The sequence below is a fragment of the Neofelis nebulosa genome, chromosome 7 (genome assembly GCF_028018385.1).
Source record: "Neofelis nebulosa isolate mNeoNeb1 chromosome 7, mNeoNeb1.pri, whole genome shotgun sequence".
Taxonomy (NCBI): domain Eukaryota; kingdom Metazoa; phylum Chordata; class Mammalia; order Carnivora; family Felidae; genus Neofelis; species Neofelis nebulosa.
Genome location: NC_080788.1, coordinates 72974545 through 73000649, shown reverse-complemented (window position 1 = coordinate 73000649; position 26105 = coordinate 72974545). Strand labels below are relative to the sequence as shown.

The following is a 26105-nucleotide window of genomic DNA, read 5'->3' as shown; positions in this document are numbered from 1 at the left end:
AAGTATGTGTTAGGAATTATCAGGATTTTGCTCCTGTGATGATTTGCCATGCTAATATTGAGACACCAGGTAGGGGGTGTTGTTGAAATTCTTCTCTTACTTCTTTTCTTAGGGGCAATAGGTCAAGAAACAAAATCTGTCTAAGGGAAAAGTATATAGGTTTTACCATATTTCTGATTTCTACCTTTTAGTCAGATGGCCTTCTTTCTCATCCTTGAGCCAGAGGATGACCCTTACCCCAAGATCCCCAAAGCTTAATATTTACTTTAAAAACATGTGCCATATGACATTTTGGGTGGGTGGGTTGTCTTCTTAGGAGGAAGGATTGAAGTTAACATTCCAGAAGCACAAGTTGATGGCTAATGGAGTAATGGGAGATGGACATCCTTTGTTTCATAAGAAGAAGGGAAACAGAAAGAAGCTAGTCGAGGTGAGTGATAGAAAAAGTCTTTAATGTGATGATTAGATTTTTTTAATTCCTACTAATTGATGAAGGCAGTTGGGATTAAGGGACTAGAAGATACTAGAATTATTTTATGGCTACCATTGGCTCTACTCCCCCTCCCTCCCTGCCCCAAAGAAGAGTATGTGCTCATGGGGGTGGATTCTGGGTTTGCAGCTGGAGGTGGAGTGCATGGAAGAGCCTAATCACCTTGATGTGGACCTGGAGACCCGGATCCCTGTCATCAATAAGGTGGATGGTACTTTGCTGGTGGGTGAGGATGCCCCTCGCCGGGCTGAACTGGAGATGTGGTTACAGGGTCATCCAGAGTTCGCTGTTGATCCCCGATTTCTAGCGGTGAGTGGCAGTTCCATCCAGCAAGATTTAAAGTCATTCCCTTGGTGTTTAAGCTGTGTGAGAGGGAGGAAGCATGCCGTGTTATGTCATCATTTCTGTATCTGCCAAATCAGAATAATAATACCCCGTCTTCCCAACTCACAGAGTTGTAAGGATCAAAATAAAATAAGTTAAAGCACTTGCTAAACTAAATACTAGGCAGTTATTTACTGTTGAACTATTATCTGATTTTGGGGGGAGAGATCAGCTTAATGGCAGTTTCCCACCAGGACTAATCCTTTCCTTGCCATGCAATAAGCATGTATTGTCAAACTAGACACTAGTACCTAAATAATTACTCCAGGGAAGATTTTTATTCCTCTAGGATGACTGATCCTTTTCTATTTCAGTATATGGAGGATCGCAGAAAACAGAAGTGGCAGAGATGTAAAAAAAATAATAAGGCGGAATTGAACTGTTTGGGAGTGGAACCTGTCCAGACAGCTAACTCTAGGAATGGGAAAAAGGTGAGTGAGACTGAGGCGTTACCACTCTGTTCCCACACTAGATGTGACTGGAGAAATTATTTGATGCTATGTTACTTACCTTTTTACAGTGTATGAAAAAAATTTATCTTCAGTCCACCAATCAGAAAACCAGAGTAATTTTATTGGTTTTAATACAGTCCTTTAGCATTGTCATCTCTACAATAGCATAAAGTTCTAAAAAGTAACTAGCACGTCAAGCATATTAAAACACAAGAATTAGTAAGATGTGTTGGAACATTCAAGGCCTTCTGCTCTTCTAGGGATTGACTAGGGAGTTTTGGCAAATCTTTAACCTTTCAGTTTGCACATCCTGAAAAGTTGAGGGTATTGGAGCAGATAATCTCTTAAAAGTTTTAGGATCCTGTTTATTTATTTATTTAAAAAAATTTTTTTTTTTTTTTTTTTAACGTTTATTTATTTTTGAGATAGAGAGAGACAGAGCATGAATGGGGGAGGGTCAGAGCGAGGGAGACACAGACTCTGAAACAGGCTCCAGGCTCTGAGCTGTCAGCACAGAGCCCGACGCAGGGCTCGAACTCCCAGATTGTGAGATCATGACCTGAGCCGAAGTCGACCGCTTAACTGACTGAGCCACCCAGGCGCCCCAGGATCCTGTTTATTTTAGAAGGGACTTGGGGGCTACTAAGGAAGGTAGTCATAGCGTTTCCCAACATGGAGGAGTTTGAGAATCACTGATAATAATGCCAGTAATGGAAAAAGGAAAGGAAAACATGTTTTATAGTTTGAAACAACATTGGTTATTCCATTATTTTCAAATGTACTTATGCTTTTTCCCCAGTTATAGGCCTTTTGGTAGATTAAGTGCTGATAATCCTTTCTACCAAAATATAACTGTAAAAGTTTCTCTTTGCTATGTTAGCCTTACTTTGGGCAGTAATTATATTTTTTAAACATATTAAATCATGGTTTGTTTGGGAAGCACTTAAAGTGATAAGTACTTGTGGGGCGCCTGGGTGGCGCAGTCGGTTAAGCGTCCGACTTCAGCCAGGTCACGATCTCGCGGTCCGTGAGTTCGAGCCCCGCGTCAGGCTCTGGGCTGATGGCTCGGAGCCTGGAGCCTGTTTCCGACTCGGTGTCTCCCTCTCTCTCTGCCCCTCCCCCGTTCATGCTCTGTCTCTCTCTCTGTCCCAAAAATAAATAAAAAAACGTTGAAAAAAAAAAAAATTTTAAAGTGATAAGTACTTGTATATACTCCCTTTATCTAATCATCCCCTCTTTCATGTACATCTTTACATATATATGTAATATGTATATAAAAATACAATGTATCTTTTAGCAAAGTCAGTTTCCAAATAAACATTATCTTTTGCATTTAACAAATTGAGATCATTATTTTGCACATTATAGTAATTTGTGAAGGGCATTTATGAAGCTTATTTTTTTTTATTGGTAAAAGTGGTTTCATATAAGGATTGTTGGCCATAGAAGAATAGTTTAATTTTTCCTCTTATCCTCCATGGGACCAAAAGTATGATAATAAGCACAGTGGTTGATATGTGAGACTGATGGCTGAAGGCTGGATCCTTCTCTGTCTTGAATTTCACATTACAGAGCAGCTTCATAAAAAAGGATTTTCTCCAGTATTACCTATTTTTACCTCAAGTATTTTGTTATTTCTTTATAGTCAGTTGAAACAAAAGATCCTAGGGAGTCACAGAAAATCATAATATGACTAGTACAGAATTTTTGATGTAGACAGAATTGATTGTATATCTAGCACTGCATTATTACTTGTAACTGTGGGAGTTTAGGTGCTATTATAGTTATATTTTAAAAGTCTATACAAATACGGAGTATTGAGAGGTTTATCTCCAAATCAGAAAGGTATATTCCCGTGTCACGTGTTAGATTGGTAAATAGAGTGCAGAGATATAGGCACCAACTGTCTGAGTTTAATTCTAGGTTACCCAGTATTGTACTTAGGTCTAGCAAAGCAGAGGTACTAGTTCCAGCTTCGGTATGCTTAATTAAAATTTACAGTCAGAACATCTAGAAGAAGTGACTTAAAATTCAGCAGATAGGTTCTTTTTATCAGTGTGAACAAAACTTAAATTTCACAAGGAGCTACCCACTGTCTTTTTGTTGTTCTAAACATCCAGGAGTCTTAACCTGACCTGTCTTTAGTTTACCACACTCTGATATTCTAATGAGTGATAATTTTGTGAATACCAATATAGTCGTTCTGCACTTCACATGATAAATTTCATGTGAACAACCTGCCATCAGTAAAGTATACTGTGCAAATACTGATTCACTCATTGGCTTACTCAGGCCCCTTTAATTTCTTAAAGGTAAGAAGTGGGCGGATGGACTAAAGATACAATGTAGTCACGGAAAAAAGAAAACTCTGGTTCACATGAGTATCAGTATCAATGCCTTGATATTAGCTTGGGCCTTGCAGTGTTTCCAGCAGCTACATCCAGCATTTCCTCCTCCTTATTACCATCAAGCCTTATCTGAATGTGCTTGTTTTGCTGCTCCTAAAGATAGAGTCAGTGAAAAAGAATTTGCAAGCTAGGTCTCTGTTGGCTTCTATTTTGCTTTTTGACTTTCTTACTTGTTTACCATCTTCTTTTCCTTTCTCCTAGGGTCACCATGCTGAAACTGTGTTCAACCGGGTTTTGCCAGGGCCTATTGCACCAGACAGCAGCAAGAAGCGGGCCCGTAGGATGCGACCAGATCTTTCTAAGATGATGGCCCTGATGCAGGGTGGAGGCACTGGGTCCCTGTCTCTGCATAATACCTTCCAACACAGCAGTAGTGGCCTGCAGTCTGTGTCATCTCTGGGTCACAGCAGTGCCGCTTCTGCATCTTTGCCTTTTATGCCGTTTGTGATGGGTGGTGCAGCATCATCCCCTCATGTAGACTCCAGCACCATGCTTCATCACCACCACCACCACCCCCACCCCCACCATCACCACCATCACCATCCAGGCCTGAGAGCCACTGGCTTCCCTTCTTCACCAGCCACTACCACCTCTGGTACTGCCTTGAGGTTGCCACCACTGCAGCCTGAGGAAGACGAGGACGATGAGGATGAAGATGATGATGATGATTTATCTCAGGGCTATGATAGCTCAGAAAGGGACTTCTCACTCATTGATGATCCTATGATGCCAGCCAACTCAGACTCGAGCGAAGATGCTGATGACTGAAGCCCCAACATGGTCCCCATTGCTTGGGTGGCTGCTGTTATTTTCAATTACTCTGGCCCTTGGACTATGGAAAAGTGGGAGGGGCAGGGGAGATGTGGGGAAACCCAGGACTCCAGGAGGTGAAAAGGAAAAAGAAAACTTGTACCTGATTGCTTCCAAAATTGAGAGGATTGGGTGGGCAGGGGGAACTCCTAAAAAAATACATGACCACTTCCTCATTTCTGGGGAAGGAAAGGAGACTAGAGCAGCTGATGTGCTCACCCCTCCCTAAACCCCTCCATTAACCACAGACTATGTAGCGCTGGCCCTAGCCTCTGGCAGAGCCTGTTCCTGGCCGAACTGTGGATACAGCTGGAGGGTCAGGAACTGTTACCTTCCTTCCCCTTGGCATTAATAAATTTAAGTTAATCCTTTTCCACTCTTCCTTTGTTCTATATTTGCTCAAACCCAATATAAAGGTTAATTTTGAATTCATGATGGGTAATTTCAATACCATTTCCAAAGTTCATTATCTCTCATACAAAGTTACCTTGGACAGGACAGACAAGTCGTCTCCACTCCACCAAAGGGCATATGTTAAGTGTAGTCCAGCTTGCTAAAGGCAAGGCAATTATTTAATGTAAATAGTAGGCAAATGTTCAGATTCAAACTCCCAAGTTCTTAAATGAGGAGGAAGAATGTTGCCAAGGAACCATGTACATTTTACCTGGAATTAACTGAAATAACGGTGCTTTTGAGAAGCCTTAAGAATGGTGTCACTTCATGGACTGTGGCAAGGGGACAGGCTGACTGGAAGGAACGTTGTCAAGATTTGAGCCGGGTTGGGGGGGGGGGGGCGGAGACTGGGTTGTGTTAAGCCCCTCAAGCCATTTGTTTCCTACAACTCTTCTCCCACCATCCCAGGGCTCAGATGAAGCCTGGGCATTTCATTTCCTTTTCTAAGGCAAGGTCCTTTCACCATAATTTATTGGTAGGGTGCGTTTTTTTCTCCTCGGTTTGTTCTCTGTGTGTGCCCGGAGCCTCAGACCCAGCGTCCCACCACGAAGGATCCTTCTAGACCAGGAGCTGCAAAGGGTTTTGCTTCCCCACCCTTTCTAGGAGGGGAACGCACCCAGCCTTCCCTCTCCCGTCCCACGCCAGCTCCCGCTCTTTCCGCTTCCCCGGCATTTGTCGGTGGGTGGGGCCATTGCAGCGGCGCGCGGCAGCTCATGTGGGGCGGGGCACGTGTGGGGCGGGGCAGGCTCGGCAGGCCTCCCGCTTCCTTCGCGGTGCCCCGCCGCTGCCGCCTCCGCCAGAAGTTGGAGCTCCTGCAAACCGCAGCCCGACTGAGAGTGAGGGCGGGGTGGAGCGTCACGTGATGACGTCGCTTCGCGTGCGGCTGTTGCTAAGTTGACAAGAAAACCCCGCGAAAATCTAGACTCTTTTAGTGTTGCACATTTTGTTGATTTTCCACTGTCTGCCTTCCTCTCCTTCCGCTAACCTCCGGAGAGAGGATTAAAAGAAAAAAAAAAAAAAATCCAAGCGCTGTCGGGACCCGGAAGCGGAAAGGGCATCTTTGAGGTCGATACTTCCGGGTCACTGGGAGAGTGCGGGATTCCGGGGCCGAGAGCGGGTGGCGGATCCGGGACCTCGCGTGATTCTCGGAACCCGAGCAGGAGCGGCGTCTGTGGCTATGGCTGTGACTCTGGACAAAGACGCTTATTACCGACGAGTGAAGAGACTGTACAGCAATTGGCGGGTGAGATAGATCCCGTAATTTTCCCTGGGGAGCCCCCCTCTGCCATCCCATAATAACCCCATTTCTCGGCGCCCTTTTTTCCTTTTCCGTCGGGAATTCCCGGGTTCAGTGTCGCGCCCCTTTAGTTGCTGCAGGACCATTCACCGCAGGCCGCCCCCAGCGCCGCCCCGGAACAGGGAATCCCCCGCAATCACCCTGCCCTGCATCCACCACCATCTTCCCCGCGTGCTGGCCCCCGTCATGCATAACAGCCTCCTCTCACAATTCCTTCCCGCCCTGGAAGAGGCATCATCCTTCCCTCCCACTCTGTGATCCCGTCTTGCTGCCCCCCTCCTGCAGTGTTCATACACACCCACGCACTCGCTCTGTCCTTCCAGAATCCGAGTATTCCGCCCCAGGTCCCGCCAGAATTGGCAACCTTCTTCGTAAAGGGTGGATGGAGGGGCCAGCAAGATGTGAATCCGGCTTTTCGTGTTTATCGTTTGCGGGGCTTTTGCTGGAGTTCAAAAAAAAAAAAAAAAAAAAAAAAAACGAAAAAAAACCGCTCACGCGCAGCCGTCTCATGTTCTAGGCCCTGCTGTGGGTAACACAGAAACCCTAATGCCGAAAACCTGCAAGCATTAGTAATGCAAAAACGATGTGATGCTTAAAACCTCACTAGTTTTCCTCTTTGGTAGAGTATCCGGGGCACGTGTTGAGAAAAAGCGCTGTTGCAGTCTCCAGTGTTTTAAAGGTTGGGTAATTTTGCCGCTTGAGAAACGTCCACGATTGAAATTTATTTTTATGAAAGTAATTTATCAATTCATACATGTGATTGCGTCCTGTGGTGCAGGCTGAGCTGTCGAGCTTAAGTCTGGCCTCTGAACTCTGTCATCCAGGGAAGCTAAAACTAATAAAGACTTTTTAAAACCTGAAAAATGTCCTGACAAAAGTGATCAGTTCTGATTTTCAGCATGTAAATTGCCGTTCAAAGAGACCCTCCACTAAAAACCAAGCTATTAAACTTGGTCAGTTACCTGCCAGTCATATTAAAGGTTCATGTGTCTTTAATTCTTTGAAGATAAATGCGTTAGATAATTGAAAGTAAAACGGATTCTTTGTTGCATTTTTATGAAAATAAGGACTTAATCCTAGAAAAATGCTGAACATAGTTTTATTTTTAAGATTTTGTATTGGTTAATTTCTATCAAATGTTTTCACAGTTTCTTTCACTGTTACATTTTTAAATAATGCACGTTACAAAAACTTTCTGGGGCACCTGGGTGACTCAGTCCGTTGAGCATTGAACTCTTGATTTCAGCTCAAGTCAAGATCCCAGGGTTGTGACAGGCTCCTCCTCCCTGAGCTTGGAGCCTGCTTAAGAGTCTCTCACTCCCTTTGTCTGTCTCCCTTCCTGCTTGCTCACACATATGCACTCAAGCTCACTCGCTCAAGCTCACTCCCTCTCTGGTGCTCGTGGGCTCGCTCTCTCTCTCCCTCTCCCCCCCCTCTCCCCCTCCCCCTCCCCCTCTCCAATAAAAAAAAAAGTTGAGTGTTCGACTTTGGCTCAGGTGGTAATCTCATAGTTCTTGAGTTGGAGCCCCACACCAGGCTCTCTGCTGTCAGCACAGATCCTGCTTTGGATCTCTGTCCCCCTCTCTCTCTGCCCCTCCCCCGTTCGCTGTCAAAAATAAACATTAAAAAAGCATGCTGTGAAAAAAAATAAAAATGTGTTTTTAAAAAGGAAAAAAAAACTTTCTGAAAGTTGCAGTATTTTCCAAAGATTGGTGTACAAGGGTGCAGTATATAATAAATATAAATAAATCAGAAACTCTCTCTTCCACTCATATACCCTGAAATTATACAGCTTAGATGTGTAGGTTGTTCCTAGTCCCAGTAATTAAGAGTTTATCAGGTTATTCTTCATCTTCTCTAGATCATTCACAAAAGCTAAGATTCATTTAGTCAGTGTTCCATTACGTGATTGATAAATGCAAAGCATGAGACTGGGAAAAACTGGAGGCCTAAAGACAGATTGGCAAACTTAATAATATTAAGTAGCAGTGTTTAAATCAAGGAAAGTTAAATTATAGGCCCTTGTTTTTTGTTCCTCAAAAATATTTTTGAGAGAGAGACAGAGGGAGAGGGCGCAAGTGAGCAAGGGGCAGAGAGAGGGAGAGAGAGAAAAGTGGGGCACAAGTCCACCCAAAGCAGGGCTCCAGCTCATGATGTGGGACTTGAACTTACGAACCATGGGATCATGACCTGAGCCGGTCAGATGCTTAAGGACTGAGCCACCCAGGCACCCAGAAACCATTAAGGTTTATCCTGGCCCTTCTACTTACGTCATTTGAAGAGGTATGTTAAATGTTAATAAGAACTGGTATTGTATAAAGTTATGTGTCAAGTCCATATGAAAATGTACTCATTAGCAAAATTTGTGGCTAATTATTTTGAAAATCTTATTTGAATAAACTTTCTATTTTCTTATAACTGTGAATTTTAATAATTATGTCCAGAACCCACCTGTAGAATTCCTTTCTGCATCATAGTCTTTCCAGGTTACAGTACTTCATTCTGACCTGCTTAAACAAAGATCATGGTTGTCGGGTAAATTCTGGTTGCTTATTCTCTTAGCTGTAGCAGAAAGATAGTGAAGTATATAGGTGCGTGCTATATGTATTTTTTACACTTTTTCCTTTTTTAATAAGAAAACTAGCCTTGAGATGCAGGAATAGCTTGAACTATACAGATCCCAAGTCTTGTATTGTCCATACCCATCTTCAAAGAAATATCCATTATGAAAAAAATTTACAAGCTAGAAAATTTGTTAGTTGCCACATCCACTTTTTTGTTTTAAATACCTGCAAGCATAAGCTTTTCAGAACTGTGTGATTGTGTGTGGTAGCTCCAGCTCTCTTCAGCCATAGAGATTAGTGGAGAACCAAAAAGCTACTAACCTTATTTTTTTAGAGAGAGAGCATGAGCGGGGGAGAGGGTCAGAGGGAGAGAGAATCCCAGGCAGGCTCTGCACTGAGCTAACGTGGGGCTCAGTCTCACGACCTGGGATCATGACTTAAGCTGAAACCAAGAGTCCAGCACTCCACTGACTGAGCCAGCCAGGCTCCCCATGTTTTGTTTTGTTATTTTTAATAAGAACAGGAGCTAATGTGACTTCTAATCTCACTTATCTGCAAATTGAGTTTGGGTTAAATACATATTGTGAGGCTACTGCAAATAACATATTATTTTTTATTACAGTTTTCATTAATTTATGTCTAAAAACAGCAACATCACACACTTCTGTTTGAGTAGAAATTTCCAAAACATTAGTAAGTATATAGTGTCATTTTAAAGATGAGAAAATCGGCTCAGTCGAAAATCAAACAGGAGATCTTCGTGACAACTAGAACTTATTACTGTTTTGTGACTGTAGATGTTGGAGTCTAGTCCAGTCCTGCCTCTTCTATTTTAGATCAGAACTTGCGTGAGCAGCAAGCATTTGCAGCCCTTGTCTATTTCTGTGTTAGAAAACTCCGGGTAGTGGCAGTGGATCGTGAGAGTGGGCTCTGGGTTTCTCCTCTCCTCTTATACTTAACTGGGTCCTTATTTAGGGCTCCCAGCCTTTTCAGGATTGTGATCATTTTTAACCAGGTACTGTGATTAGTACTGCATGGGGTAAGAGGTGAAGGAGGTTAGTCTCCATTCTGCAGTTCAGCTGCTTTGAGAACCGAGGGAAACAATATCCAGACACACCTAGAACCCTACCTCTTAGGGCATCCTGCTATGTGTGAACCTTGACTTTAGTCATCTGCCTTTTATCCCAAAAGAATTATGTCACCGTTTTCAAAAGGAAAGCCAGTCCAGTGTGTTCACTCACGTGTCTGTATGCCACGGGTCAGGATGGAAATGATGGGTGGCTCTAACCCTAAAAAAGAAAGTTTGTGTCCATGGAGAAAACTATATGCTATAGTGTCCGTGCCTTGCTCAATTGGTGCTTTCTGACTGCTGATTTTTGTGTTGTGGATGAGTGTCTTGTTCTGGATTGCTCTCCAAAAGTAGACAGTTACCTTTTATGGCTTAGGAAGGTTCTTTAAAATATAGGCAATTCCCATGCTTCTTTCATCAAGATATTGGGTTATTTCTATCCATTCCCATCCTTAATGGCTCTTTTATCTTGAGTGAGGTAGATAAAGGTTTAAGTAATGTGTGGGTCCCTTGACTTCAAGAAGAGGAGGCTAGATGGAAGTAAATGCCTGAGCAGGTTGGGGTACATTTATTCTTGCATGCTCAACTTTTATAGTCTACTCCTGTTGCTAACTTTCTTACATTTTTATCCCTGGTTACCAATTCTCGTGCCTGGCATGTAGTAGCCACTCAATGAACGATGGTGACAGTTTCTGAGCTTTCATGCATCCTTGCTTGGTTCGAAGAGACTTCTGTCCAGGCTACATATAGGTGACCATAAGTTCTTCCTTTCCTGGTACTATTCACCTGTTGTCTCTATGTAATTATTAATGGCACACCTTTTTATTCTCCAGATTGTCTTGGTATGAATGACAAATTATATCCTGGCTATAACCCGGTACTTCAAAAATGTTTCCTCTTTTTAGTGCAATACCCATTTGGTTCAAAGGGAGATAGTTGTTCCTCTGTCATGGTATTTCCCCAACTTTTATTATTCTGATACCACCTTCACAGTTTCTGCTTATTCATTGTTATCTATATGTACTTTGTACTTTGTTACTTTTAATTAATAACATAGGTTTTTAAAAAAACAGGTAGTTCTGAAAACCTTAAAAACCAGTCAACTGCCTCAGAAGCAGTTACTTTTAGTTCTTCTGCTTCATATTTTGAAATGCTGTCTATACATTGTTATTTCTTGAATTGTCAGTCTTAGATATTAACTGTTGTCTTGTTTTGGTAGTTTAGGATTTAAATTTAACTTTTGTATTCTGTCACACTTCATTCCAGCTTCCTTACCTCCTGATACTTTTTAAATCTTTCCCTGACAGGGTTGCCTGGGTAGCTCAGTCGGTTAATAGGCTCAGGTCACGATCTCGTGGTTCATGAGCTCCAGCCGTGCGCATCGGGCTCTGTGGTGATAGCTCAGAACCTGGAGCCTGCTTTGGATTGATTCTGTGTCTCCTTCTCTCTCTGCCCCTCCCCCAGTCACACTTTGTTTCTCTCTCTCTCTCTCTCCCCCTCTCTCTCTCTCAAAAATAAATAAACATTAAAAAATTTAAAAAAATAAATTTCTCTGGGAACCTGGGTGGCTCAGTCGGTTGAGCGGCCGACTTCGGCTCAGGTCGTGATCTTGCGGTCCGTGAGTTCGAGCCCCGCGTTGGGCTCTGTGCTGACAGCTCAGAGCCTGGAGCCTGTTTCGGATTCTGTGTCTCCCTCTCTCTGACCCTCCCCCGTTCATGCCCTGTCTCTCTCTGTCTCAAAAATAAATAAACATTAAAAAAAATAAATAAATCTCTCCCTGATACATTGTTATGGAAAACTTCAAACAGAGAGAAAAGTGAAAGATTTTTACAGTGAACACCTGTGTACCCACCACCTACATTAATAATTGACATTTTATTATACTTGATTTATCACATATCCACCCCTCTTGATAAGTTTTTTTTTTTCACAATTTTTATTAAAATCAGTAGTAAGTTTACATTTTTATGCTCATGTAGATACTTTCACTGCTGGGTGAAGTAATAAAGTACAGTTACCTTTCCTATTCTCTACGATTCATTTTTCCTGACACTAGTGATTGCCTAAATTTCTCTCTTTTTTTAAATGCTCCTAGCCCTAATTATTTCCTTCAGGCCTGTCATAATCTTCTCAATCTTTTATTTTAAAATTGTCACACTTGGGGCATCTGGGTGTCTCAGTTGGTTGAGCATCTGACTCTTAATTTCAGCTCAGATCATGATCTCACTGTTTGTGGGATCGAGCCCTGCATCAGGCTCTGCACTGACAGCATGGAGTCTGCTTAGAATTCTCTGTCTCCTTCTCTGTCTCTGCCCCTCCCCCACTCGTGTTGTCTCTCCAAATAAATACACTTAAATTTTTCACACTTGTCAGATATTTTATTAATTCTGTGTTGGGTTGTTTTTTCTTTTAAGTTTATTTATTTTGAGAGAGATAGACAGAATCCCAAGCAGGCACCACGCTGTCAGTGCCCAGTGTGGGGCTCCATCCCATGAACCGTGGGATCATGACCTGAGCTAAAATCAAGAGTCCAGATGCTTGACAGAGCCACCCAGGCGCCCCAATTCTGTGTTGTTTTTTTAGCTTCACCACCATTCCCCTCCCCCAACCTTACATTATATTGTTCTATCTGTACAGGTTGTTCTCCAAGCCTACTGAACTTGGGACTTTCCAATATTGGGTCCCCTATATCCTACAACCTTTGTGTTGATTTTTTTTTTCTTGTAAGAGCATTTTCTCTAAGCTTTTTAAAGGATATAGAGAATATATGTTTCTTAAGCAGTTGTGTGTCTTAAGTTTTATTCTGTCTTCACTTTTGGTTAATAATATAGTTAAGTGTGATTAAAATTCAAGGTTGAATTCAGCTCAGAATCTAAGCAGTCATTCGGTAGTCTTCAAACTTGCAGTATTTTCAGAAGGCAAATGTGTCTCTTTCCTGATTCAGTATATATGGCCTGTTCTCTCTGAAACATTTCAAATCCTCTCTTTATCCCTTGTGTTTTGAAATTTCACTGCCTTCATAGGAGCCTTTTTTTTTTTTCTTCCATGCATTGAATTGGGGGGGCAGAGGGGGGGGTTCTGTTCAGTCTCCAGGCTCAGTGCCCTTCAGTGTTAGAATCATTCACTGTTTGATTACTTTTTTCCCTCCATTTCCTCAGTGATCTTTTTTGTTGCCCCTGATATTCCCCTTCCAGAGCTTTAGACCGCTTGACTTAAGTTTGTTGGTTATCTTTCAGTTTTGTTTCCTATCTTTGTCCTCTATTTCCAATACTGCTTCTTAACTTTATTTTCCCACTTACAGATTTTTAAAATTTTCAGCTATTTTTAATTTCTTAACCTCTACTCTCGTTGTTTCATGGATATACTATATTTATTTTATAGGAGGTTTTTATTTAATTTTTATCTTCTGTTCTCTGTGTTGTCTGTTCCCTCTGAGTTTCCTTGATTCCTCTTACATACTGGAGACCTCACAGACACCAAAGTAAGACTTGGCTACCCATCCGTATTAAGAATAAAATAATAAGACACTGGTTGGCAGCTCTGCATGGATGGGGCCTCTCAAAGAACAGGAGTAACTGTAGAGTGAATAGGCTCACTTATTCCATGGAGGACCCCCAAATGTCAGTATGTGAAGAGTTTTCTCTGAATTCAGTGAGGACATGCAAAGAAAAATCCTCTTAATTCGTTCCTGATGGTCACTCAAAATACAGACTTTAACTTTCTAAAAATTAGTACTTGCTTCTGCTGTGCCTAATATCTGAAGCTAGAGCCTTTTTGAGCTCATTTTTCCAGAGATTAAATAAAAAGTCTTTTTGCTAAAGGATTAGGTGTGGTCTCAGGACTTTCAAGAACTGGGGGGGCAAGAGGCAGGGGAGTCCCTCTCTTAAGCTTACTGACCAGACCTTCCGTTTAACCCTGAACTCACCCAAGTGCAGTATACTCTGTTCCCTTTCCCTGATACTTGGTGCCTCCAGAGTTTAGCCCCCTGGGGCTCTTTGAGATCTGCATACCTTACCATTGAGAAAGCTTGTCAGGCACTTGGGGTGCAGCTACCATAGCTCTGCTTAGTTGTTTCCCACTCATGTCCTCTTTTATCTTCCAGAATCCTGTTGAATTCTTTAAATCTAACTATATTCAGAAAGGATCCTTTACATCACTATAAATGGAAAATTGTGTCACTTTCCAAAATTAAAAAGTAAAGATCATATAAGCACAACAGCATTATTAAATTCTACCAGCTGTTAAGGACTAGCATTGAACAGATATGTTCTTTTTTAAAAATTTTTTTATTAAGCTTTTATTTTAATTTCAATATAGTTAACATACAGTGTTATATTAGTTTCGGGTGTACAATATAGTGCTTTTATACGTTACTCAGTGCTCATCATGATAAGTGTACTCTTCATCCCCATCACTTATTTAACACACTTCCCCACCCACCTCCCCTCTGGTAACCATCAATTCTCTATAGTTACGAGTCTGTTTCTTGGTTTGTTTCTCTTTTTTTTTCCTTTGTTCATTTATTTTGTTTCTTACAATTCACATACTAGTGAAATTATGTGGTGTTCGTCTTTCTCTGACTTAAAATGCTTAGCATCATACTCTAGTTCCATCCATGTCATTGCAAATGGCAAGATTTTGTTCTTTTTTATGGTTTAATAATATTCCATTATATATATATATATACATATATATATGTATGTATGTGTGTGTGTGTGTGTATATATGTGTGTATGTATATATATGTATATATGTGTGTGTATGTGTGTATATATGTGTATGTGTGTGTGTATATATATATATATATATATATATATATATGCCATTTCTTTATCCATTCACGTATCAGTGGACACTTGGGCTACTTCCATGATTGGGTTATTGTAAATAATGCTGCAATAAAATGTAAGGGTACATATATCCTTTCAGATTAGTATTTTTGTATTTTGGGTGTGTAAATACCCAGTAGCGTGATTACTGGATCAGAGGGTAGTTCCATTTTTAACATTTCTTAAAATTAAAAAAAAATTTTTTTTTATCTTTATTGATTTTTGAGACAGGGAGAGATAGAGCATGAGCAGGGGAGGAACAGAGAGAGAAGGAGACACAGAATCTGAAGCACGCTCTAGGCTTTGAGCTGTAAGCACAGAGCCGATGCAGGACTCAAACCCACGAACTGCGAGATCATGACCTGAGCCGAAGTCGGATGCTTAACCGACTGAGGCACCCAGGCGCCCCGATTTTTAACTTTTTGAGGAACCTTCTTACTCTTTTCCACAGTAGCCGTACCAGTTTGCATTCCCATCAACAGTGCACAAGGGTTCCTTTTCTCCACATCCTTGCCAACGCTTGCTGTTTCTTGTGTTTTGTTTTGTTTTGTTTTGTTTTGTTTTGTTTTGTTTTAGAAACAGAGGGAGAGAGAGAATCCCAAGCAGCCTTGACACTCAGGGCAGAGCCCGACACAGGGCTTGATTCATGACCCTGGGATGATGACTTGAGCGAAAACCTAGAGTCAGATGCTCAACTGACTGAGCCACCCAGGCGTCCCTTGTGTTTTGGGAGTTTTGTTTGTTTTTAATGCTTATTTATTTATTTTGAGAGAGGGAGAGAGAGAATCCCAAGCAGGCTCCACAGTGTCAGCACAGAGCCCATCTTTGGGCTTGAACCCACGAATTGTGAGGTCATGACCTGAGCCAAAATCAAGAATCAGACACTTAACTGACTGAGCCACCCAGGCACCCTAGTGTTTAAAAAAAAATTTTTTTTTAATCTTTATTTCTTTTTGAGAGAGAGAGAGAGCAGGGGAGGAATGGAGAGAGAGGGAGACACAGAATCCAAAGCAGGCTCCAGGCTCTGAGCTGTCAGCACAGAGCCCAACAGTCTCTGATCTTTGCTTGAAAACTCAAATATTAAAAATAGATCTAACCTGTGACCCAGCAATAGCACTGTTAGGAATTTACCCAAAGGATACAGGAGTGCTGATGCATAGGGGCACATGTACCTCAATGTTTATAGCAGCACTTTTCAACAATAGCCAAATTATGGAAAGAGCCTAAATGTCCATCAACTGACGAATAAAGAAGATGTGGTTTATATATACAATGGAATACTGCTTGCCAATGAGAAAGAATGAAATCTGGCCATTTGCAGCAATGTGGATGGAACTGGAGAGTGTTATGCTAAGTGAAATAAGTCAGGCAGAGAATGACAGATACCGTATGTTTTCACTCATATGTGGGTCCTGAGAAACTTAACACAAGACCATGGGGGAGGGGAAGGGGAACCTTGATACAACCAATGCCAAGAAAGGCTCTTTAGGGTCTTGAATGATTTAAGAATGTAAAAGGGCCTGCTATCAGTCTGAGAACAACTGAGCTATATGATTCTGATGACATCACACATTAACACTAATTTTGGTATTAAACATTCTCTCCTCTCCCAATTTTTGCTACATATGCTCTAGTTCTTCATTAAACATGGATTTTGTGGCAATAATATTGCCGCTACCTTGATAACCTCCCAAAATTAGGAACAGGAAACTGCCTCTGTTTAATGCTTATGTGTTCTAGCTACAGATAAGTGTAATTTCCATGCCCATACATCTGTCTATAAAAACCACTGAAATTAATCAAAAAGCCTCTTAGTATTTTTTGATATTTGAAATCTTGCTCCAGTCAAAACCTTTCAACAAAGAAAAAGATACCAACATGTATAAAAATTCAGAATACATAGTAATACATTTTTAAAAAGTATACAGAGTGTAATCATGTAACTTAGTCATTAATGATATGGAAAATTTATCCAAAGCGATCTCAATAAAACTGAAAATAGGGAGACAGAAAAAAAGGCCCACATATTCAGCTTTTTTATGCCAATGGGGAAGCAAACTCAACTATTCCAAGGATTTTAATTCCTATAAAATGCCTAGTTTTCCACTGCCCATCACAAAGGTGATAAACTCAAATTTTATCATTGACTACATAATACATTTTCATTTTCCTTGAACTGACAGGCTCACTTCACTCATTTTCAAGAAAATGTATGCCTGTTACCCAAGTCTGCTTAAATGGCTACTTCAGCTTGTTATTCAAATAATTGTAAAGTTTTCCTTAAGATAACCATCATATTTCAATTTGCACACGGAAGTGGTTTGTGTGTACTTCACGTTTCTTTATACAAAATATTAAAAAGACATGCTAGAGTGTTGGGATTACTTACTGTTGATCATTTTTATTGCATCAAGGACATTCTTAGAGAAATAGCCCCCCCTTCCACGAGTATGTGGTAATGAATTACTTTGTTGCCAATTACCTTGATTTGTGCTAAGGCACTAGCTGTTTTTGTTGTTGTTTAATTTCTTTTTAATATTTTTAATGTTTTTATTTATTTTTGAGAGATAGTGCAGACAGGGAGACACAGAATCGGAAGGGGCGCCTGGGTGGCTCAGTTGGTTCAGCGCTGGACTTCAGCTTAGGTCATGATCTCACAGTTTGTGGGTTCAAGCCCTGTGTCGGGCTCTGTGCTGGAAGCTCATAGCCTGGGGCCTCCTTTAGATTCTGTGTCTCCTTCTCTCTTTGCCCCTCCCCCTGCTTGTTCTTTCTCTCTCTCTCAAAAACAAATATTAAAAAAATATATATTAGAATCCTTAGCAGGCTCCAGGCTCTGAGCTGTCAGGACAGAGCCCAGCGCAGGGCTCAAACCCATGAACCATGAGATCATGATCTGAGCCAAAGTCAGACACTTAACCGACTGAGCCATCCAGGGACCTGAAGGCACTAGCTGTTTTAACTACCATTGCTTTTGCATTATCAGTGAGAACTAATGATAAACCTTCCCAACCTGAAGGAAAACATTTTCTCCCTGAAAATCAGTGGGGGAATGCATACAGTTTCTATGTGGTAATTTCTTTGGGTTATGTATTTTTTTGTGGTAGAGAAATCCAACAGAACCCTTAATTGTTGTACTATATTTGGATTCTTACCGGCAACCAGAAGCTTTGTTGTGTGGAAGAGTCTGATGTAGATGTTTTTCTTGACTTTATAGGGGAAGTTAGAGATTTGACCTTCTAGCCCACAATTTCCAGTCTTTTGGTCTTATGGAACCGTTGAAGAGTAGCTGATGGAGTGGTTGCAGGACTCACACTTCTCAATTGCAAAACTTAAGATAAAGCTGGAGTAATCAAAATGACATGATATTGTTATAAGGATGGATGCTTAGATAATGGAATAGAATTGAGAATCCAAAAATAAACCCTCACATTTGTGTCATTTGATTTTTTTTCTAATACATAATTTGATTTTTTTTCCCTAATACATAATTTGATTTTTTGACTGGGACAGTTCAGTGGGGGAAAGAATAGTCTTTTCAACAATAAGGTAGCCATATGCAAAAAAAATGAAGTTAGGCCTCTTCCCCACACCATACACAAAAATTAACTCAAAATGAATCCTAGATCTAAATATCAGAGCTAAAACTATAAAACTGCTATAGAAATACAGGTAAATCTTTTATGTCCTTGGATTAGACAACGCCTTCTTAGATATGGCCTCAAAATCACAAGAAAATAATTTGGACTCCTTCAGAATTAAAAACTATCATGTGTGAAAGGACAACATCATTAGGAAAGTGAAAAGCCACTGAATGGAGAAAATTTGTAAGTCATATCTGATAAGAGACATATCTGGAATATAAAAGGAGCTCATAACTGAATAATAAAACAGTAATTCAGTTACACAATGGGCAAAGGATGTGAATAGGTGCTTCTCCAAAGAAGGTAGACAAATGGTCCGTAATCACATGAAAATGTGCTCAACATCATTAGCTGTCAGAGAAATGCAGATCAAAACTACAGTGAGATACTACTTCACATGCAGTGGACAATGTCTCTAATAAAAAAAAGCCAGTCAATATGTGTTAGTCAAGATATGGAGAATTTGGCATCCTGATAAATTGCTGTTTGAGAATATGAAATGGTGCAGTCACTCTGGAAAACAGTCTGGCTCCTCAAAAAGTTAAACACAGAGTTACCATATATATGACCTAGTAATTCTTCACGTAGGTATGTACTCAAGAGAAGTATGTCCACACAAAAACTGACATGAATCTTCATAGCACCATTATTCACAGCCAAAATATGGCAATAACCCAGATGTCCAGCAGTTGATGAATAGATACAGTAGTAGATCCATACAGTGGGTCGTTAGTCACAGAAAGGACAAAGTACTGACACATGCTACAACGTAGGTGAACCTTGAAAGCATGTTAAGTGAAAGAAGCCAGATGGAGAGGCCACATATGTTAGTCCATTTATACGAAATGTCCAGAATAGACAAATCTGTAGAGACCAGTTAGGTTAACAGTTGCCTAGACCTAGGTGGAGATGTAGGCCATCTTTTGGGAAAGAGGAAAATGTTCTAAAGTTAGATTGTGATGGTTGCAGAACTCTGAACACACTAAAAGCCATTGAATTGTATGTAAGTTCTCTCTCAATAAAGCTGTTTTAACAAAGAGAGTGATGACTGTGAGGCTGCCAAGCAAACTTGGCATTACTATTAGGAAAAAATTCTATACCCTGAGTAAATACTGAACTTTGTATTCCAGTTTTACTAGGATAAAAAGATGACCAAATTACCTACTCTTTACTTTTCAGAAAGGAGAAGATGAATATGCCAACGTTGATGCCATTGTTGTATCAGTGGGTGTTGATGAAGAAATTGTTTATGCCAAATCAACTGCCTTACAGGTGAGAGGTTTATGGCAGTTTTAGGCCTGAGAACCTTCGAATCATCGATGGCACTGTTCAGTGTGGTATTCACTAGCCACATTAAAAATTAAATTCTTCAGTCCCAAGTCTCAAGTACTGAGTACCATATTGGAGCTGGTAGAGAATATATATTTCCATCATCATTAAAAGCTCAGTGGACCCACCCCCCCCACACACACACACAAAACAAGGAAGAAAAAATTTTAAAACATAAACACATCCTTATTTAAAAAGAAAGAAAGAAACAACCATACTTCAACTAAAGAAACACAAAAAAAGGTTTGGTGGACAGCCCCAAAAAAGAAGTATATAAATTGGGATAGATTTAATCGTATATAACAATAAAATCTAACAGTGGATTAAGTAGAACGGTTTTTTCTCTTTTAGTTAGTCTTCAGGAACACAGGGTTTTTCTGGTCTGTCTTCTGCCATACGTAGAGGCCAGCCCTTGGGCTCATGGTGCAAAAATTGCTAGAGCTCCAGCCATTACATCTGCATTCCAAGTAGAAAGAATGGAGAAAGGGAAGAAAATGAAGACATCTTTCCCTTTATGAAGATACTTGAAGTCCCACAGAATACTTCTATTTATAACATTGGCCAGAATTTAATGGCCATAAGCTGCAAGAAAGGATAGGAAGTAGTCTTCATGCTGAGTGTGCCCAGCTAACAATCCCAAGTCTTTCTGAGAGGGAAGAAATGAGTGATTGGTAGGCAGCTAGCAGTCTTTGGGGAAGGTAGAATGCATTTCCCTGATGTGCTACTTTGTCCCTTGTTTTATGCATTTCTGTTCTAAATAACCGTATAGTTCATAGAAACACAAATTATCCGTATGATTTGGTGGTCTTTATTATGGAATATTTCAAACATCAAAGTAGATAAATAATAATGTGACACTCTAATGTACCCATTATCCAATATGTACCCATTATCCAATAAATTGTAAGCTCTTGGCCAGTTTCATTTCATTTGTATCCACATCTAGCTTATTTTGAAGTTAATTCCAGATACCTTATTTTATAAATATTTCTGAGTAAGTACATTAATTTTTTTTAATTTGTAAATACTGTTGTTACTTTTGTCTTTTCCTATAGACGTGGCTCTTTGGTTATGAACTGACTGATACTATCATGGTCTTCTGTGATGACAAAATTATCTTTATGGCCAGCAAGAAGAAAGTGGAGTTTTTAAAACAGATTGCTAACACTAAGGGCAATGAGAATGCAAATGGAGCCCCTGCCATCACACTGCTGATACGGGAAAAGGTCAGAACTAGTAAAGAATGTGTCATAAATGTGAAAGAATGTTTAAAAGTAATAAATGGAAATCCCTCTAGGAATTTAAAAATATACAGGAGAAGATTTTTGCTGACTAACATTGTAATTACAAAGTTTTAGCACATCTTCGTTGTGTTTGTTAGGAAGAAAAAAGTTCAGTAACCCTGTCGGTTCTGTAGCAAAACACACAGGCTGTGAGATTCTGTCAAACATGGACTTTATCTGTCCATTCTCAAGGGTAATGTCAACTCGTTTGTTTTCATCTTAGTACTTCAAATGGCATAAATAACTGGGGTTTTTTTGTTTTAAGTCCTCTCCTAATATGGGGCTGGAGCTCACAAGCCTGAGATCAAGAGTTGCAGGCTCTCCCAGCTGGGCGCCCCTAGAACAAAAATAATTTTAAACATCCTTAAGAAAACAGATGTACCTCATACTCAGTGTTTATCGTATGTGGTCTTTTTTGTCGTACTTTCCACCTGACACTTTTTCTCAGGATATTGTTCCCCTATGTGCATGAGTGTTTTAGCTGTTCCTGAAGAAAAAGAATAGTCTTGTCAACTTATGTGGCACTTTAGTTTGTAAAAATATCCAAAGAAATTTTGTGTTAACTTTTAGAGTTAATTCTGCCATAAGGAAGTAAGTAGGTGAGGCATGGGGAGAAAATTTATTCTTTCTATCGTTCCAAATATTTGTCTGTGCCTGTTACTAGTAGAACATAGATGTCTAATTCTAAAACTAATTAACAAGAGTCTTTTCTTTGTGGCACTGATAGAATGAAAGCAATAAGAGCAGCTTTGACAAAATGATTGAAGCCATTAAAGAAAGCAAGAACGGCAAGAAGATTGGAGTGTTCAGCAAAGACAAGTTCCCTGGAGAGTTCATGAAGAACTGGAACGACTGCCTCAACAAAGAGGGCTTTGACAAAGTGAGAACACTCCCAGAAACATGCAGATTAGGAGTTTCGAAGATAGAAGTGTGACAGCTTTCCATAACAGATAGTGCAAAGAATATGTTTTGGGAAAAGTATATATTCCTTCAGATTTCCATTTTCCATTCTGTTTGGCTGAGCAGTAAGCCAGTTTGACTTTTCAGTCAGGAATGGCCCATTTGGAAGATAGTTTAGCTCTTGCAGGGGGAAACAGAAACCCCTCTCTCTCTCTTTTTTTTTTTTTTTTTTTTTTTGTTAAATATTTATTTTGGGAGAGCATTGAGGCACAAGCAGGGGAGAGGGAGAGAGAATCCCAAGCAGGCTCCTCACTTTCCTTACAGAGCCTCATGCAGGGCTTAAACTCACAAACCACAAGATCATGACCTGAGCTGCAATCAAGAGTCAGACTCTTAGCTGACTGAGCCATCCAGGTGACCCCAGAAAAATCTCTTATCCAGAAAAAATACATTTTTTTCCCCTCCCTGCTCTCCTGCCTGTCTTCCTCTTCTGCCTTTATAAGATCCTCTAGAGAGGAGTGTTTACATTTACATTTAAATGGTATATTAGTTCAGTGCCTTTTAGAATACACACAGTGAACTGGTAATGAGCTATTTTAAATGTTTATTCAGTCCAAGAAAAGAGTATTTTTATATTCCGTAAACTACTGATGAATGGTGTGCTAAATAACCAGGTAACTTCACTGATGATACTCACATTGGGAGAGAGGCATTTTTTTTTAGCAGTTCTGTATTTACCTGTTAGAAATTCTTATCACTTTGACTGCAGATAGATATCAGTGCTGTTGTGGCTTATACCATTGCTGTAAAGGAGGATGGGGAGCTCAACCTAATGAAGAAAGCAGCTAGCATCACCTCTGAGGTCTTCAACAAATTCTTCAAGGAAAGAGTCATGGAAATAGTTGATGCAGATGAGGTAAATGGAGAGGGGAAAGTCTGTACTATTTTAATGAAGCAGAAGTAAGTCCCTACCGTGCAGTGTTTTTTGCTGCATGTTTGGCTTCCTTTGAAATTAGGCCTTTGATACAGAAGTTGCTGGTGTGTAATTTTGCCCGTTCTCTTTCTAAATAACTATAAACCTGTGCTAGTTTCCTGATGTTACCCAGTATTTTACTTGAGAATTCCTTGCATAGCTGTGGATTTCACATATTCTCAAAATCTGCTTTGCAGGTATACCAGTATATTACCTGACACGTAAGCCATTTCATAAGGCTTATATAACATCCTCAGTGATGTCAGGATATGTGTTGTCCTCAAATAATGTCCAAAAATTCAACACTTTTAGACTCTTTGCCACCCTCTGGTGAATATTGTTAACGATTGTTTTATTTCTTTATGCTTACAGAAAGTTCGACACAGCAAACTGGCTGAGTCTGTGGAAAAGGCCATTGAAGAGAAAAAATACCTTGCTGGGGCAGACCCTTCTACTGTGGAGATGTGTTACCCTCCTATCATTCAGAGTGGTGGCAACTATAATCTCAAGTTCAGTGTGGTGAGGTAAGTATGAGAACTTCAGATTATAACAATCAGAGCATTTCAGCTTTCGGCCTGTTTTTTTCTTGGACTCATTTTGGAATTCAGAAAAGTTTAGTCTCTATACCCTACGTGGAGCTCAAACTCACAGCTGAGAGATCAAGACTCAGACACTCCACTAACTGAGCCAGCCAGGCACCCCTGCATATTTTTATCTTATTTCACGTTGGTACTCCCTTTTACTTGAGCATTTATTTCATTTTGCTTTTCCAGATGATTAAAAATACCAAGAGGGCCACCTGGGTGGCTCAGTCGGTTAAGCGTGCGACTTCAGCTCAGGTCATGAGCTCACAGTTCATGTGTTCCAGCCCCACGTTGGGCTCCATCCTGACAGCTCAGAGCCTGGAGCTTGCTTCAGATTCTGTATCTCCCTCTCACTCTGCTCCCCCACCCCCATTCATGCTCTTTCAAAAATAAATAAATGTTTAAAAACATTGTTTTAAATATCAAGAAAAATGTAAAACATGTTGAGAAAAACCATTAAGGTATTATGAGATATGCCATAATGTAATTCCCCTTCTGAGTTTTTTCTTTGAATGAAAGGAAAACGTGTTATTTATTTATTTATTTATTTATTTATTTATTTATTTATTTATGAGAGAGCGAGCGAGCACATGCATGTGTGAGAGCAGGGAAGGGTCAGAGAGAGAGACAGAGTCAGAGAATCCCAAGCAGGCTCCAAGGCTCTTAGCTGTCAGCACAGAGCTCAGCGCGAGGCTCGATTCCATGAACTATGAGATCATGACCTGAGCCAAAGTCGGCCCTGATCCAGCTGAGCCACCCAGGTGCCTGTAATTTTTAAAAATATTATGAAGAATGCTGTTTTTCCTGGTCAGGCTGAAGGAACTAATTCATAATGCATAGTACAGTTCATAGTGGCTGGTGGAAAAGTGATGGCTTACCCTTGAGCTTTAGAACTATAATGAATAGAATTTGGTATATTTTTTGTCTATTTAGGAAACCACAAGTAAGCTTCTCACTGAATTTTTATCCTGTGAGCTTCAGTCAGTAATTTTACCTCTTTATAAGCTAATCTGTTTTTTTTTTTTTTTTTTTAATTTTTTTTTTTTCAACGTTTTTTATTTATTTTTGGGACAGAGAGAGACAGAGCATGAACGGGGGAGGGGCAGAGAGAGAGGGAGACACAGAATCGGAAACAGGCTCCAGGTTCCGAGCCATCAGCCCAGAGCCTGACGCGGGGCTCGAACTCACGGACCGCGAGATCATGACCTGGCTGAAGTCGGACGCTCAACCGACTGCGCCATCCAGGCGCCCCGCTAATCTGTTTTTTAAAAAGAGTGTAGGTCCTTCTCCAGCTACGGGATATAACAGGGAAAGGTGATTATAGATGTTTTATGCCAGTGCTAGTAAGGACTTTGCTAGTTTGCATAATGAAATGCTTTCTTCTTTTGGTCTCTAGTGACAAGAATCACATGCATTTTGGGGCCATCACTTGTGCTATGGGTATTCGCTTCAAATCTTACTGCTCCAACCTTGTTCGCACTTTGATGGTTGACCCTTCTCAGGAAGTTCAAGAAAATTACAACTTTTTGCTCCAGCTTCAAGAGGAACTGCTAAAGGAATTAAGACATGGTGAGGTGCCTTAGAAAAGATTCGGAAATGAAGTCAACTAAAGTGTCTCTAGTGTTTACGTGCATTTATATCCCTGAGGCATTTATACTAAAAATAGAATTCGATTTTACTAGCTTTGAATCACCCTAGCATTTCACTCTTCAGTCTTTTGGCATGAGTGGTTGTTGTGTTTTTACATTGGTGTTTGCAGAAAACTTCTGTGACCAGTTAGGCCTCTGCATCCAAATCTTCATAAAATATCTGGCCTTGTTACTTTTCTTTGGTTCTGAGAACTAGTATCTCTAGCAACAGAATGTGTATTGTTAATTCTACATTGAATGGATACAAGGAATCTTAGTCTAAGGGCAAAACTAATAGCAACTCTGCTAAGCAAGCAATTGCATATCTCAGAAGGAAACAAAGTGCTTGACACCACACCTCTTTTGTCTTGAGACTCTACACTCCTAGTTGGCGAAATGGGACTTCAAGTTTTCTACTCTATAAGCCCACCCATGTGCCCATAGCTTCTAGATACAATTCCTCCGTGTTACCTCAAGTCGATCTTGAGAAATCCTATTGGAAGTAATAGTCCCAGGTAGTTTGATGAGGATAAGGACCCCTTTGAGTCCACCATATCTAGACTCTTCTGGCTTGAAGACTGTGTTCATACTATAGATCATGAAACATTAAGGCCAGAGTCCTCCCCTTTTTTTTTTTTTTTTTTTTAATTTTTTTTCAAAAAAATTTTTTAATGTTTATTTTTGAGAGAGACACAGAGCATGGGTAGGGGAGGGGCAGAGAGAAATGGAAACACAGAATCAGAAGCAGGCTCCAGGCTCTGAGCTGTCAGCCCAGAGCCTGACATGGGGCTCGAACTCACGAACCATGAGATCATGACGTGAGCTGCAGTCAGACATTTAATCAACTCAGCCACCCAGGTGCCCCTTTTTTTTTTAATTTTTAAAAAGTTTATTTTTTTAATTTAAATTCAAGTTAACGTACGGCGTAATAACAATTTCAGGAATAGAATTTAGAGATTTATCACTTACGTGTAACACCCAGTGCTCATCCCAACAGGTGCCCTCCTTAAT

At 40.4% G+C, this 26105-nt stretch overlaps 2 protein-coding genes, 1 long non-coding RNA gene and 1 other non-coding gene across 9 annotated transcripts in view; 3 read left to right on the top strand and 1 right to left on the bottom strand.

The window, feature by feature from the left end:
* Window positions 1-4915, top strand: part of CHD8 (chromodomain helicase DNA binding protein 8) — a 61553-nt gene extending 56638 nt beyond the window's left edge. For 5 of the 6 annotated variants that reach the window (XM_058738445.1, XM_058738443.1, XM_058738447.1 and 2 more), the window contains exons 35-38: window positions 317-430; window positions 620-799; window positions 1189-1305; window positions 3936-4915. In XM_058738445.1, the coding sequence (XP_058594428.1) occupies window positions 317-430; window positions 620-799; window positions 1189-1305; window positions 3936-4502 (978 nt within the window). In that variant the 3' untranslated portion in view covers window positions 4503-4915. The remainder of the gene's footprint in view (window positions 1-316; window positions 431-619; window positions 800-1188; window positions 1306-3935) is intronic. The other variant, XM_058738446.1, reaches the window with a different exon arrangement.
* Window positions 31-116, top strand: LOC131518509 (small nucleolar RNA U6-53/MBII-28). The gene has a single exon (XR_009265180.1). It is a non-coding gene; the product is annotated as a small nucleolar RNA U6-53/MBII-28 (small nucleolar RNA).
* Window positions 432-5954, bottom strand: LOC131516886 (uncharacterized). The gene is made up of 2 exons (XR_009264285.1): window positions 5032-5954; window positions 432-852 (listed from the first exon to the last, which is right to left on the bottom strand). It is a non-coding gene; the product is annotated as an uncharacterized LOC131516886 (long non-coding RNA).
* Window positions 5955-6055: 101 nt separating this feature from the next.
* The window catches only part of SUPT16H (SPT16 homolog, facilitates chromatin remodeling subunit), a 39734-nt gene continuing 19684 nt past the window's right edge, over window positions 6056-26105 (top strand). Inside the window, exons 1-7 of the mRNA XM_058738449.1 lie at window positions 6056-6240; window positions 19577-19669; window positions 20782-20952; window positions 21737-21889; window positions 22679-22825; window positions 23255-23406; window positions 24863-25035. Of these exons, the coding sequence (XP_058594432.1) occupies window positions 6175-6240; window positions 19577-19669; window positions 20782-20952; window positions 21737-21889; window positions 22679-22825; window positions 23255-23406; window positions 24863-25035 (955 nt within the window). The 5' untranslated portion in view covers window positions 6056-6174. The remainder of the gene's footprint in view (window positions 6241-19576; window positions 19670-20781; window positions 20953-21736; window positions 21890-22678; window positions 22826-23254; window positions 23407-24862; window positions 25036-26105) is intronic.